The sequence below is a fragment of the Falco peregrinus genome, chromosome 2, assembly GCF_023634155.1.
Source record: "Falco peregrinus isolate bFalPer1 chromosome 2, bFalPer1.pri, whole genome shotgun sequence".
NCBI classification, from domain to species: domain Eukaryota; kingdom Metazoa; phylum Chordata; class Aves; order Falconiformes; family Falconidae; genus Falco; species Falco peregrinus.
This window is the reverse complement of record NC_073722.1, coordinates 76027072-76039323: the sequence shown is the minus strand read 5'-3', so window position 1 is coordinate 76039323 and position 12252 is coordinate 76027072. Positions and strand designations below refer to the sequence as shown.

General features: G+C 53.0%; 1 protein-coding gene across 2 annotated transcripts; it reads left to right on the top strand.

The window, feature by feature from the left end:
* Positions 1 to 2639: 2639 nt before the first annotated feature.
* On the top strand, positions 2640 to 11096 carry HOPX (HOP homeobox). Of its 2 annotated transcripts, none has more exons than XM_005232515.4 (3): positions 2640 to 2971; positions 7690 to 7864; positions 10398 to 11096. In XM_005232515.4, the coding sequence occupies exons 2-3, from the start codon at positions 7721 to 7723 to the stop codon at positions 10473 to 10475; spliced, it is 222 nt and encodes a 73-aa protein (XP_005232572.1). In that variant the 5' UTR covers positions 2640 to 2971; positions 7690 to 7720; the 3' UTR covers positions 10476 to 11096. The 2 variants fall into 2 exon arrangements, with proteins under 2 accessions (XP_005232572.1, XP_027635783.1); XM_027779982.2 differs by lacking the exon at positions 2640 to 2971 and adding an exon at positions 5846 to 7543.
* Positions 11097 to 12252: the final 1156 nt, after the last annotated feature.

The following is a 12252-nucleotide window of genomic DNA, read 5'->3' as shown; positions in this document are numbered from 1 at the left end:
GCAGCAGGCAGCCCTGCCCCAGCAACCAGGGCAGCAAGGAGCCACCTGTGCCCACCTCCTCCTCCTCTTCCCCCTTCCTGGAGTACGGTCTGAGTGAACACTGTGTGCTGCTGGCGCTCAGGCTGCAGCTAGTGTTGCCGCTCTCCCAGGAGAAAACTGATCAAAAGATCAATGATTCAGTCAGGTCCTTGTGTTTTGGGGCATCCAACAAAGGCAATTGTTAGCTGCACCTTGCAGAGCAACTGATCTCTTACGCTGTTCTGGGGAAAGTGAGTTTTGCAGGTAGAAATCTCGTCTGATTACCTGCAAGAATTGTCCTGTGAGTCAGTATTGGCTGGTTAGGGAACTCTTCTCTAACTGAATGGAAGCCAAAACATTCTGTAAAGCCTTGTTTCCAGCCACATTTTTTGGGTTAGTAGCCAGAAAACCCGAGCACATCAAGAAAGAAACACTGGAAAACAAAACAGAAGATGGGTTTTGTGGTTTTCCTTTGCATTGGTGCGTTCAGGTGGAGAAGGGGAGGTTTTGCTCTCTCTCTCTAACAACTGGGTTGCTGTGGGGAATCTCTGGAAAGCACACATTTTTCAGCTCATATACTCAGAAAAAGACAAAAATCTCTGCTTTACGTCCAGACAAGAGGAGCCTCATTTTCAGGAAGGAAAACATGGACAAATTCAGGAGAGACACACGCACAGGCAGTATGAACAAGTCAGAAAAGCTGAACTGTATCCCATTCTCTCCTGGTGGCTTGAAATGTTGCTTCCTTGTGCTCTTCATCTTCTTTCCATCCTGTCTCCATGCAGCATTAGGACAACATTTGGGCCAGGATGGCCATGAGCTGTGTGCCCAATGCCCCCACAAAGTGACTGCAGCCAACATGTTGCCGTAGTGCAAGCGCTGGATGATATTCAAGCCTGTGCAAGAGGTGTCCAGAGGACTGGGATGCTGAACACACACTTTCACACTGTCACTGCAGGACTCCCAGCACCTCTGAAGCAATTCCAGTGGCATGTCTCAGCCTGAAACACATCGCTCCCAGTGCAAGTCTGGGCTGGGTTCACAGGCTAAGGGAAAAGGCTTTTTTCCACATTAAAGACTTTCTCTCTGTTGACAGTAATGAACAAGGGAAAAGAGGAGCCGATCCCGCTCCTGCAGGCCAGGTTACTCACATTTTGCAATGCTTGGGGCACACGCATGGAAGAAAATAAAAGAGAGCCTACAAACATCAGAAAATCTTTCTGCGATCTATCCTGTCTCCAAGCATGGACAAAAGCAGGTACCGGAGCAGAGCACAGGCACGGAGCAGGTAAGTAGCAATTACCCACCAGAGCTCCCCCAAGCACATGGCAGCATGCAGTTCAGGGCCTCTGCCTGGACCTCCCCTCCCACGTGGGGTCTGAAACCCAGGGCTGTGTCCTGCTGGCAGGGGTCTGCTCCAGCCCCCTTGAATGCACCGCAGTCCCTCCAGCAACGGCTACTGGAACCATCCCATCAGACATGTCTTCCAGCCTGCTTGCCTCCACCCATCGCTACCCATGCTCCTGTCGCTTAGCACCAGTGATAAACAGTATATAGCCCCTTGGCCAGGCGCCTGCCCAAGGCATGCAGGATCAAGTCTTGTCCTGAAAACCTCCTCTGGCAGCCACTGAACAGCACCACTTGGTTTATCAGGCAGTGAGGCTATCCCTGTAGCAAAAAAGCACTCTTCCTTGATCAATATAATCCTGCTAGGAAAATTGGCACAGATCTGCCTGCCCTTTGGCACAGATGCCTTCACAATCCCCTTGTCTTGGCCTGTGTTTCCCACCACGTTACAAAACCACTCAATCTTCAGGACAGTTTTGGCTCATTGCTAAGCATATGGCAGGTCTCTGGCCGGGGTTTGTCCAGCCACTTCTCCCCAGGGGCAGGGCTCGCTGCCCCTGGCTCCAGCCAGCTCCACAGCCTTCTATATCGAGCGCCAGTTTGCCTTTTGCTCTGGCAGATAATCTCAGCCATTGCAACCCCTACTCAGCTTCTCATCAGCCCTTTCTCCAGCCCTTCTGATTTTCCAGCATCCTCTTCCAGCTGCCTGTGAGCTGAGTGAAAAATCTGCTCCTCCCCACTGCACCCCACCCTGCAAGGTGCCTCTTTTTAAGCTGTTGTCTAATGCTTCCAGCCCACCCCACCGGGAACCGCAGGCTCCTGGGCGCTTTAACCGAGGAGAGCACAGGTATTTGGCAGAAGAGGATGCCCTGCCCTTCTCCCCATCCCCAGCCACGCTCCTGCCCTGTGTCTCAGTGGGCTACAGCCGCAGGTCAGACCCAGGACCCGGTCCTGCCCCCCCCTATACACAGCCTGGCAGGATCACAGGGCTGGCCAAGGTGACAGCAGGGTCAAGAACGTTACACCTGGACAAACCATTTTGTGGGGGACGTGGTGAGATGAGAAGCCAGCCCCACGCTGTCGTGGCTGCTGCCGTGCTCCATCAGCAAAGCCAGGAGCCGGGGTCCCCGCAGCAGGGCAGCGGGTGACAGCCTGGCCAAGGGGGCAGCGGCGGGGACCCCAGGGCCCCCGTGGGGGCAGGAGGGCTCGGTTGGAGCACAGATGAGCAGCTGAGCGTGGTTTCCGCCTCACCCCGCCTTCACCCTTCCTGTACCCCTGCAGGAAACAGCCCCAGCGGCCCTCGCTCGGCACCCGCAGGACGACGGCCACCAGCCCAGAGCGTGGTGGGACAAGACCCGAGGACTCCGGTGCCACCCGTCCGCAGAGACCCGCAGCGTGCACCAACCATGCGTTGAGCCCTGCCAAGGAGAGTGGATGCCAAACCTGAATTACCAGCCCAGAGAGTGGCTGTGGATCCCGGGAGCTCCTGTGATTTGCGGCAGGTTTTTCAGGTCCCCGCCTGTCACACACACGTGGATACTTAAGCAGTCACCCAAGGACCTGCGGGGTTCTTCTTTTACACCCTCCTAGTCCGTGCCAGCTCCAGGTAAGCACCGGCTTTGAGCTGGGGGTGCTGGGGTGGATTTGCAGTTTGGGATGGGGAGGGGGGTGGAAGGAGGAGCTGACCTGTGCTTGCTGGTGCTTGAGAGGTTGGAGCAGCACCCAGCAAGGCTGTGGTGGGAAAGCTGCATGCAGGGAGGGGGACACACAGGCAGGCAGAGACCCCAGGCTGGGGGTACCACGGGGACCTGCCTCTGCTTAGGCAGCCACTGTGCTCGTTTGCTTTGTTCCCATCCGATGTTATCTCTAAAAGGCTGAACAGCTAGTTTACAGGATGCATGACAGGTGTTTTTTCCTTATTTATGGCAGGGTCTGGTTTATTTTTAAAGCCTCGGTCCCACCTTATCCTGTGCGCCATGCTGGCTGATGTTATCCACAGCCATCCCACAGCAGGAGGACAAGCAAAGCTTGGGACAGGACACAGCTCTGCAGCAGAGCAAGGGAGGGCAGGAGGGCTCGTTTGCATTGAGAACTGCTATTTTGATCCCTGCAGTGGCAGGAAATAACTGCAAGCTCAAACCACACACAGGTGCCTCCAGCCTGATCCCAGCCCTGACAGTGGGGAGGGTACTGGGGAAGGGGTGAAGAAGACCAGCAGGGTCTATGGGGCCCCATCAGCTGGGCAGGAACTACTGCTCAGAGAGTTTTCCAGGGGCTTCAGGTGCAGAAAATCATTAGAAAGCCGCACAGCCCGCCAGCTATTGTGTCTGCTGTTCAAAAAAGCAAAGCTGAGCAAACAGAAACCATGTCCTTGCTGGAAAAGTGGCTGCTTTCTGCCAGGAGAGTAAACGCTGACTGCAGCAGCACTGCTCGGCCGGCATGGTGGGAGACAGACGGGATGTTTCTCTCCCATCTCAAGGCTGAGCTGGGAGCCCTGCTAGTAACCCCAGGGTGTCTCTGGGGAGCTGGGTGCAACCACAGGACACAGCATAATTGCAGAGGGACATCTCTCTCCACCCCGCTGCTCCTACCTAGGTCAGGTCATTGAGGACCGTGTCCAGCTGATTTTTAGAGACCACCAAGAATGGAGGTGCCCCCATCTCTCTGGTCCCTGTCCCCATGTTGTACCCCTCCACACTATGAGTACTTTTTCCCAATATCTGATCAGGCTTTCTCTTGCTGCAACTTCCATCTATCAGCCACTGCCTTTTGTCTTCTCCTTCCAAAATGACCCTGAAGGCGCATTTAAATGCCCCATCAGCCACACTAAGAGCACCAGGTGCTGCCTGCACAGCCTCCGTGTACACAGTGATGCTGGCTGGAGCCATCCGCTGCCCAGGCAACCCCTGAACCCCTTGCGAGCTTCGGCTGGTGGCTGCTCTCACGTTGCTCCACCTAAAACCAAGACAGGCAGAGCCAAGTGTGAATTCCCCAGGGCTCTCTGGCTCTACACGTAGGACAAAGTAGGTGTCACCAGTGCTGCGGTTTCACTGTAACAGTGCATCTGGCGTTGTCATTTCCGCCTGGGTGTGTAACCCCCAGCCACCCAGCTCTCATCCCCATGCTGCCCAGGGGAGACAGCAGCAGGCATGGGACTGCTCACAGAGCTGAAGGATGACCACAGCTCCCCAGCCTTTCTGAAAGCCAAAGAGATGGTTTACATCTTTTTCACCGAAGAAGCCATTTTTTTTCCAATGCCTGCAAAAAAAGGTAGGCAGAAGAAAGTAGTGAGCAGTGGTGCTTCTCAGCAGCTGAGCGGAACAGTTGTGATACTCCATATTTCTGTCAGGCTTAGAGAAATGTAAGGAAGAAAAATCACCTCTCCTGTATAGGGGAGAGGTCCTGTGCAGCCTGAGGGCCAGGCTCCAGGCCTGTCTTTAAATGTGGCTCCATTTAAGCAGCTGATAGTTGAGCAGTGGTCCATATGGCCAGTCAGTCCCTAAAGGGACTCCTGGTACCCTCAAGTCCTGTCATATATCCCATTTTTAGCACCCAAGAGGTTCCACATGCTGGGTGCCACATGGTGCACAGGAGCCACATGGCTCCTTAAGACCTCCAGGACCTAATGGAGCAATATGGGGTGACCTGCAGAGCCCTCCAGGACCCCCAGAGGTTTGACCTTTTCCTGAAAGTCATCTCACAGCCGTCAGAAGCAGGAACTTTTCTCCCTCCAGAGCAGGGTAGAGGGGAAACAAGGGTAAACCATCAGGCATCACATCCTGGGTGCCGGGGCACCCTGAACTGCCAGCAGGTAGAAGATACTGTATCCTACAGGGAAATGCCTCAGGAACCTGGAGATTGTCAGAAAGAGAAACAGTTGTGTAGATGAAACATGAAAGTTAAAGCACATATTCCCTATGCAAATCAATGCACACATGTTAATGTACATTAATGCAGCAGGCTGCAAACGACGATTTATGAGCCACCAGGACATGTGGCTGCTGTTGGCCCAGCCTGGATGTGATCCAGAGCTGATAGGAGCCCTGAGGTGACTGGGCTTTCTAGGAGAAGAGCAGGTGGCACCGTGGGGTGCTGATCAAGGAGCAGATGAAGAACTTGTGGCCTGAGCTTGGCCTCATCTGCACTTTGCCCTCCTGGAACGCCTGGCAGCCACGGTGCTGGAGAGCAGCACCTCAAGTCCATGGGATCTCCTTTTCCACCTGCACCTTTTCCAGAGGTCTCCAAATGCCCAAGCTAGGTGAGGAGCATTCACCTGGTCCCCACCAGCTCACACACGTGAGGGACTGCCCTTTGTCTGCCCCTTCTTCTAAGGACACCTCCGAACTGAGCCGACCCCAGGGTAGCCCAGGCAGCTGCTGCCACACACCAGTGGCCACAACGCTCCGCAGACAAGGCCAGCTCATCTCGCAGCACCTGGGGTTGAAGATGGCCTTTCCCTAGCCTATCTCGGGGGGGGGGTGGGGGGTGTGATGCCATCTGCCAGCACCATCATGCTCAGAGCTGCTCCAGCCCTGCGCAACCACTGTGTTAAAATCAGGTTTTACCAAGTGACTCAAGGAGAGTGGGTTGTTTCACAATCAGCCCTGGTCTATTTATAAGCCTCTACTCAAATGCCAAAGGATCCTTTTATTAGTCAAAGCACCTCCTGCAGATGAGGCTTAGTGGGGCCTTTGCTTTTTGAGGTAAACCTCAAAGAAGAAGCTCTCTCCAGCCTCTTGTGAATAGCAGAGCTGGCTCTCTGCAAGCTGCAAGGCAGTTTCGGAGCCGAGCCCCATCCCAGCACTGCTGTCAGCAAGTGAGAGCCCTGGGACACTCGGTACACCCCAGGGTACCCAGTGAGCTAAGGTGAGTTATCCATCAACGAGGAAAGCAGTTGGGTTTAAAGCTACACAGCAGAGGTGCAGCATGATGGAGGTGCCCGGGTTCCTCCCAGAGCCAAAGGGAAGGAGAAGCTGGACTGCAAGGTGGAGGCAGGCAGCAGGCAGCCCAGAGGAGTCCCAAGGTGGGCCAAGGGCTCCTGGCAGCCCCCGAGAGCCAGCAGCACCAACCGCCCGCCCGACAGGGACGGGCCAGGCAGCTCGGACAGCAGGAGAGCAGATCAAGAAAGGCCACATTTTTGCACCCAGCTCCTCCCCCGCCAACACCCCACAGCTCGGTTTCGGAAACACCAAAATGATTCAGCATCAAGGGACTCCTGCATGCTTTGTGGGGGCAACGCCTCGCATTTTAGTTGACTGAATTGGCAGGCTCGACCCTCTGCCATGCGGGAGCCAGCTCGGAGCCCTGCAGAAGAGAGGTGTGGGACTTCGCCACGGTGTACTTACTTGTTTTGCTTGTGCTTTTGTGCCAAGTCTGCCAGAGATTCGTGCAAAGCACCAGTGGGACAAAAGTTACTCTGGAGGGGAATGTGGGTCCCTTGCTCCTGCCATTGCTGGGAGCACCTATCACTGACCACAGCTGAGGGCACTGAGGGCTTGAGCAACAGACACGCACAGGGTAAGGTCCTCCAAGGACTGACCCTTCACTTATACACTGAAAAACAAATAAATAGTTGAGTGATGCTCAGGAACGTGACTAACTGTTTACGCCCATGCGTGATAACATTAAATATTGGTAAAAACAAAGCAGCTCATTGCCAGCTTTGTGTGATGTCTGGCCATGCCGCTAGGAGTAGGACCAGGACAATGATCAGCAGGGAAAATGGGGTGATGGCTGGGTCTAAGCCCACACTCCCAAAAGAGCCTGTGTCCTCTGGTTTGTGATTTCCTTGCACAAACTTGCCTGGTTGCTGGGGAGAAGGAAAAAGAAAACCCAAAAATGCTAGGCTGGATGCCAGATACTGGCCCCTTACCCAGAAGATGAATAATATTTTTTAAACTAATGTATTTAAATTAACCGACTCAACACGCCTGGTCCTGTGACATCCCTCCCAAGTGACGCTCAGGCCTAAATATGGCTCTAAACAGGAATCATCCCCACGGGAGTCACACTGGCTATAAATACAGCAACGGGAGCGCTGAGCAGAGGACGGGCTGCTGCTTCCTGCCAGCCGAGGATGGTGAGGCAGCTCTGCTGGGCAGGCACCACAGCGGGGAAACCGAGGCAGGAGCTGCTGGGGGGGCTGCGACTCCCGGCTGCGCTCCCCTGCATGCCTTTGGTACACAGGACTTGTGCCCTGAGGTGGCCAGAGGCCACTGGGAGGGGCAGAGCTAGTGGGGACAGGGATGGCAAATCTGGGGCTCAGCAAGTGTGGCCTCACCAGCCGCTCCCAGCTTGGGCAGTGACGCTGGCTCCTCTTCACAGTGACTGGCCCACAGCCCTGCCCCAGGAGGAGATGGCCACTGAGAAGCCAGTGACTCTCACTGAGGAGCAGCTGGAGATCCTGGAGTACAACTTCAGCAAGGTGAACAAACATCCTGACGGCACCACGCTGTCCCTCATCGCAGCCGAGACCGGGCTCTCTGAGGAGCAGACCCTGGTGAGTGTGTGCCCCTCGCCCTTGCCTTGGCACCAGCCCTGCTCCCCCTGTGTGCCTCTGTGCCCCACACACTCCCTGCATCTCCTGCTTATCCCATCCCCAGCTCTTTATCATACTCCCAGCACCCTTCTGTCCCCCCACATGCTTCCTACTGCACCCTCTGCACCTCTCATGCTCCCCACTTACTTGCTCCTTACTTGCACTCCTGCACCGCTCTGCACCCTGCATACCGCTTACCACCTCCCACACTGCATCCACAAGTCTCCTCTGCACCTCTGCAACCCCCACTGCACCCCTAAACCCACACTGCACCCACAGGGCTCTACTGCCCCACTGCATCTCCGTGTACCCCACAGCCACCCTGTACCCACATTCCTCACATGTTCCTGCCCCTGCATCCCCAAAGACCCTTTCCCCTCTAATTGCAGCCCCTTCACTCACTGTTGTGGCCTCCCACACAGCAGCCCTGTGCCCCCCTGGGACCCCTGTGCCCACCCTGCCTGGGAGCCCCATCCCCAGCCTGCCTGGAGACCACACTAGTGCTTCCCACAGCCAGAACAAGGGCACACCTTGAAGGTCACCAGCTGTCTGTGGAGCCCCAAATATACAACCCAGGCATGCTGTCCTGTCCTTCCAACCCACTCCTGATAGTCTCAGGTGCCTAAACCACTGCTGGCTTTATAGTCTGAAGAAACTACGATCATTTTAAAGCAGATACAAGATAGATGCAAATCCTGCAGGTTGTGCCATGGGACACACTCCGGCTGTGCACACGCACCCTCACTGCAATTAGCTACTTCAGCATCCCTAAGGCCAGATACTGGGCAAGACTTTCAGCCTCCCCAGGAGACATAGAGGCCTCCAGATGTCCCTTCACAGGGACAGACTGCCACGGTCTGGGACTTCCACCAAGTCCTGTGCTCCACTAGACCCATAGCAGCATTGATGGGTATAGAAAAGAAATCCAACCCACTGAAAAGTACCCATAGCAGCATTGATGGGTATAGAAAAGAAAGCCAACCCACTGAAAAGTTAGCAGCATTTTGCAGAGAGCTGCCAAGCCTGGCTCTCTTTGGGCAAAGCCAAAGGAGATAGGAGAGACAAGCTGGCAATGCCCCCATTTCATCTGTCCCAGGGAAGGATGCTGGTATAACACCCATTGTACTGATAGCCCTTGGATGGACTGGAAAAGGAGACCAAGGAGACCCTTCCTTTCTGGCATTTGTGACAGGCAGGTACCACTGCTTGTTTGAGGCAGCAAGGAGGCAGTACCCCTGAAATACATTTTCTTCCTTAGAAATGGCACTGCTTCATTTTTTTTTTCCCTAAAGCAAGTTGTAAACACAGGCCATATATGCCAGGACACCTCTGGAGATGTCTTAAAATCTTCCCTGATAGCCACCTTCACTATGAATCCAGGGTGCTCCCAGAGATCTGGAGATGAAGGTCATGTTAGGGACAGGACTGAGACTGGGATGGTAAGCTGCAAAGTGCCTGCATTGCGTATGGCACAGAGAATCGCTGCTCCTGACATCTGCCGTGCTTTATCGACTAGATATACCAGCTATTTTAATAAAAAGATTAGTAAAAATGAGATGCAAAGAGCTATTGAGTCAACAGGAGATGATGGTTTGGGGCAGGAAGGGAAATTTTCGGGAGGAGGCTGGGCAGGCAATCATCTGACTGGATGTGGTCCAAAGCAGCGTTAGTGCTGGAGCTGCTTGTAGAGAGTGCCGTGGTTGTGCCATTACAGACCACAATAGCTTCAAAAACAGCCATGAACAAATATAGCAACAAAACGAACAGCAACAAAGCAAATCACAGGCACATTCCCAAACAAGAGGCTGAGCTGTGCTTCCGGCACGCACGTTGTATTTCTCCTTTTACTGAGGTAGTGTGGCTTTATGCAGCTGCATTTTATCTGATATTTGAAATTGTGGCTGTGTTCAAGTGGCATCAGCAGCTCCGGGAATTGGCTTAGAGATGTTAAATTACTACAGAATAACGTAGCCATGCATATTGCTTGAGGACTAAGATAATCTTTAACCCATTTTTTAAATCTATTTCTTCTTAAATTTGTTGAGAGCCACTGTGTTGTCTCTCATCCTTTCTGAAGCAGGCCAGCTTTTGATTCCTGTAATTTTTGGACCAGCAGTGACTGTTTCACTGCTCCAGCCATTTAAACTGACACCACCCAGCAGCTCCTTACCCAAACTCTTACTCTGTTTGCAAGAAAAACGTGGACTCACAGCAATAAAATAAGGACCCACTCATGCCATCAAGGTCTGAAGTGAGCAAGAGAAACGAGTTTGAGAGTGCACACCTAGGTAACAAGCCCGTTTGGTGAGAAGCAGCTGTCCTGCTGCCTGTGCTGCCTGGGAACAGTGCAGCACCTTTCTACAAGCTAGCAGCACCGTGAGTTTCCCTCGCCTGGTCCGACGTGCTGACTACATCTGCACCTTTAGCAAGGTTATTCGCAGCCCAGAGCACTCAATCTCTGTGTTTGGGGGTTTGTTTTTTTTTCTTTCTCCAGAAGTGGTTCAAGCAGCGCCTGGCAGAGTGGAGGAAGTCTGAAGGGCTGCCCTCAGAAAGCGGTTCTGTCAGGGACTAGAGGATGCTGCTCCGATCCCCAAGCCTGATGTAAATGATGCTGAAGCTCTTCAGAGTGGGTTTCCTTGGGGTTCTTCTGTTGCAATAGGTTTTGAGATACAAAGTAATACCCTGCTATTTAACATAAGTTTTATTTAAAGTGTACATAACCAGGAAAAAAAATTATATATATATATATCTATGTGTGTGTATACAGCTTCTGATGGCTGCATAACCTGTTTAGTGATTTCCATCCGTTAACAGCAGCTGCAGAGGGCAAGACAATCTCATGCCCTTGTCCCAGGCTTGCAGAAAAGCTGTCCTGAAAGATTCAAACATAGAAGTGCGGAAAAAAAGTTTCTTTTCCTTATGATCAATAGAGGCAAAGTATGTGTGCTAGCTTTAATATCATCCAGAGAGGAGGGCATCTGGAAAAGCAGATGTTTTTCAGGTGATCTTAAGTCAAGATGCCTGAGTCAGCTCTGGATATTGGCAAATCAGTGCCTACACCATAACCAGACCAAGCCAAGCCCCCCTTGAACGTTCCTCACATTTCTGTTAAAGGTCACCACAGGAAAAGAACTGGGCTTTTTTTTTTTTTTTTTCCCAATGCATTAATAAAGAAAAAGTTTTTTTGGTGAAAGGAACTGTGTTATGTCCCTGCTTGTGCTCCCTGCCCCAATGGCAGGAGGCAGACTCCTTCCTCTGGGAGGGCAACTCTTCTCCAAGGCAACCTCAATGGGAACTGCAGGTTTTCCCTCTTACCACAGGGATAGCCCACAGACATGGGCAACCTCCTCTTCTAGGGCACCCACAGGTCCATCCATGGCAGCCCACACAGCCCCCAAGCCCTGAGGCGGCAGAGGCTGGTGGTGCTGGGTTCCTCCGCAGGGTGAGAGGCCAGACCCCCACCTCCTTCTGGCCATTCTCAAGCCTGAGGGATGGAGGTGTGCTGGGGCTCTTGCACAAAAGCCCAGACCCTCATCCATCCTGGGACAGAACAACGCATGGGCTAAAAAATAACCAGTGCTGTTTCCCAGTGACCTTACCTTGTTCAAAGGGTTCAAAAATCCTCTGCTTAAGTGGATTATTGAATCAATTAGTAGATCCTCTGATTAATCCTCTTCTGGTCTGTGGCCACCTGCCTCTACTCCTTTGGAAGGAGAATCAGCTTTAACACAGGGAAGATTAAGATACACTGGCACTGAAACTGCCACATGCTCTCATTCATGGGTTTTGTCCCTTGCTGGAGAGCATCTCTCCTGCCTCAGTGTCTCCAGCCCCTCACCAGCAGTTGGGCTGCCAGCGCGAAGCACTCCAAACCCATAGGACACAGATAAAATCAATCTCCCTGTGCCATGTCCCACACAGGTTGCGGCGTTCCCCTGCAATCCAGCTGCCAAACTGACTCACACTCAGACTCGACTGGAGCTCAGAGTTAGTTCTGCAGAGTCTGGCACTGGTATCTGTTTTCTCCTTAGTGTTTGCAATGTGCCTCCTCCCTTACACCGAGGTGAACTCTGCTTTTTTGAGTCAGGCTCCAGAAATCCCAGTGCAGAGCTCCATTATTTTGCCCAGGGTCACACAACTGAGTAACTGAAACACAGAGATTTAACCTGCCCGGGTAACTTGTATCAAAGCTGCATGCAAAGCAAAAGGCTGGATCTGCCCATTCTCCAGACATTTGAGAAAACGGGCCCCAGATCCAAGCCGACTCCATGCACATGCCACCCCAACGTTTCCAAAGTCTGGACAAAAGCTTTGCACCTTACCAAATCCAGGCCTGGATCTGGAATTTT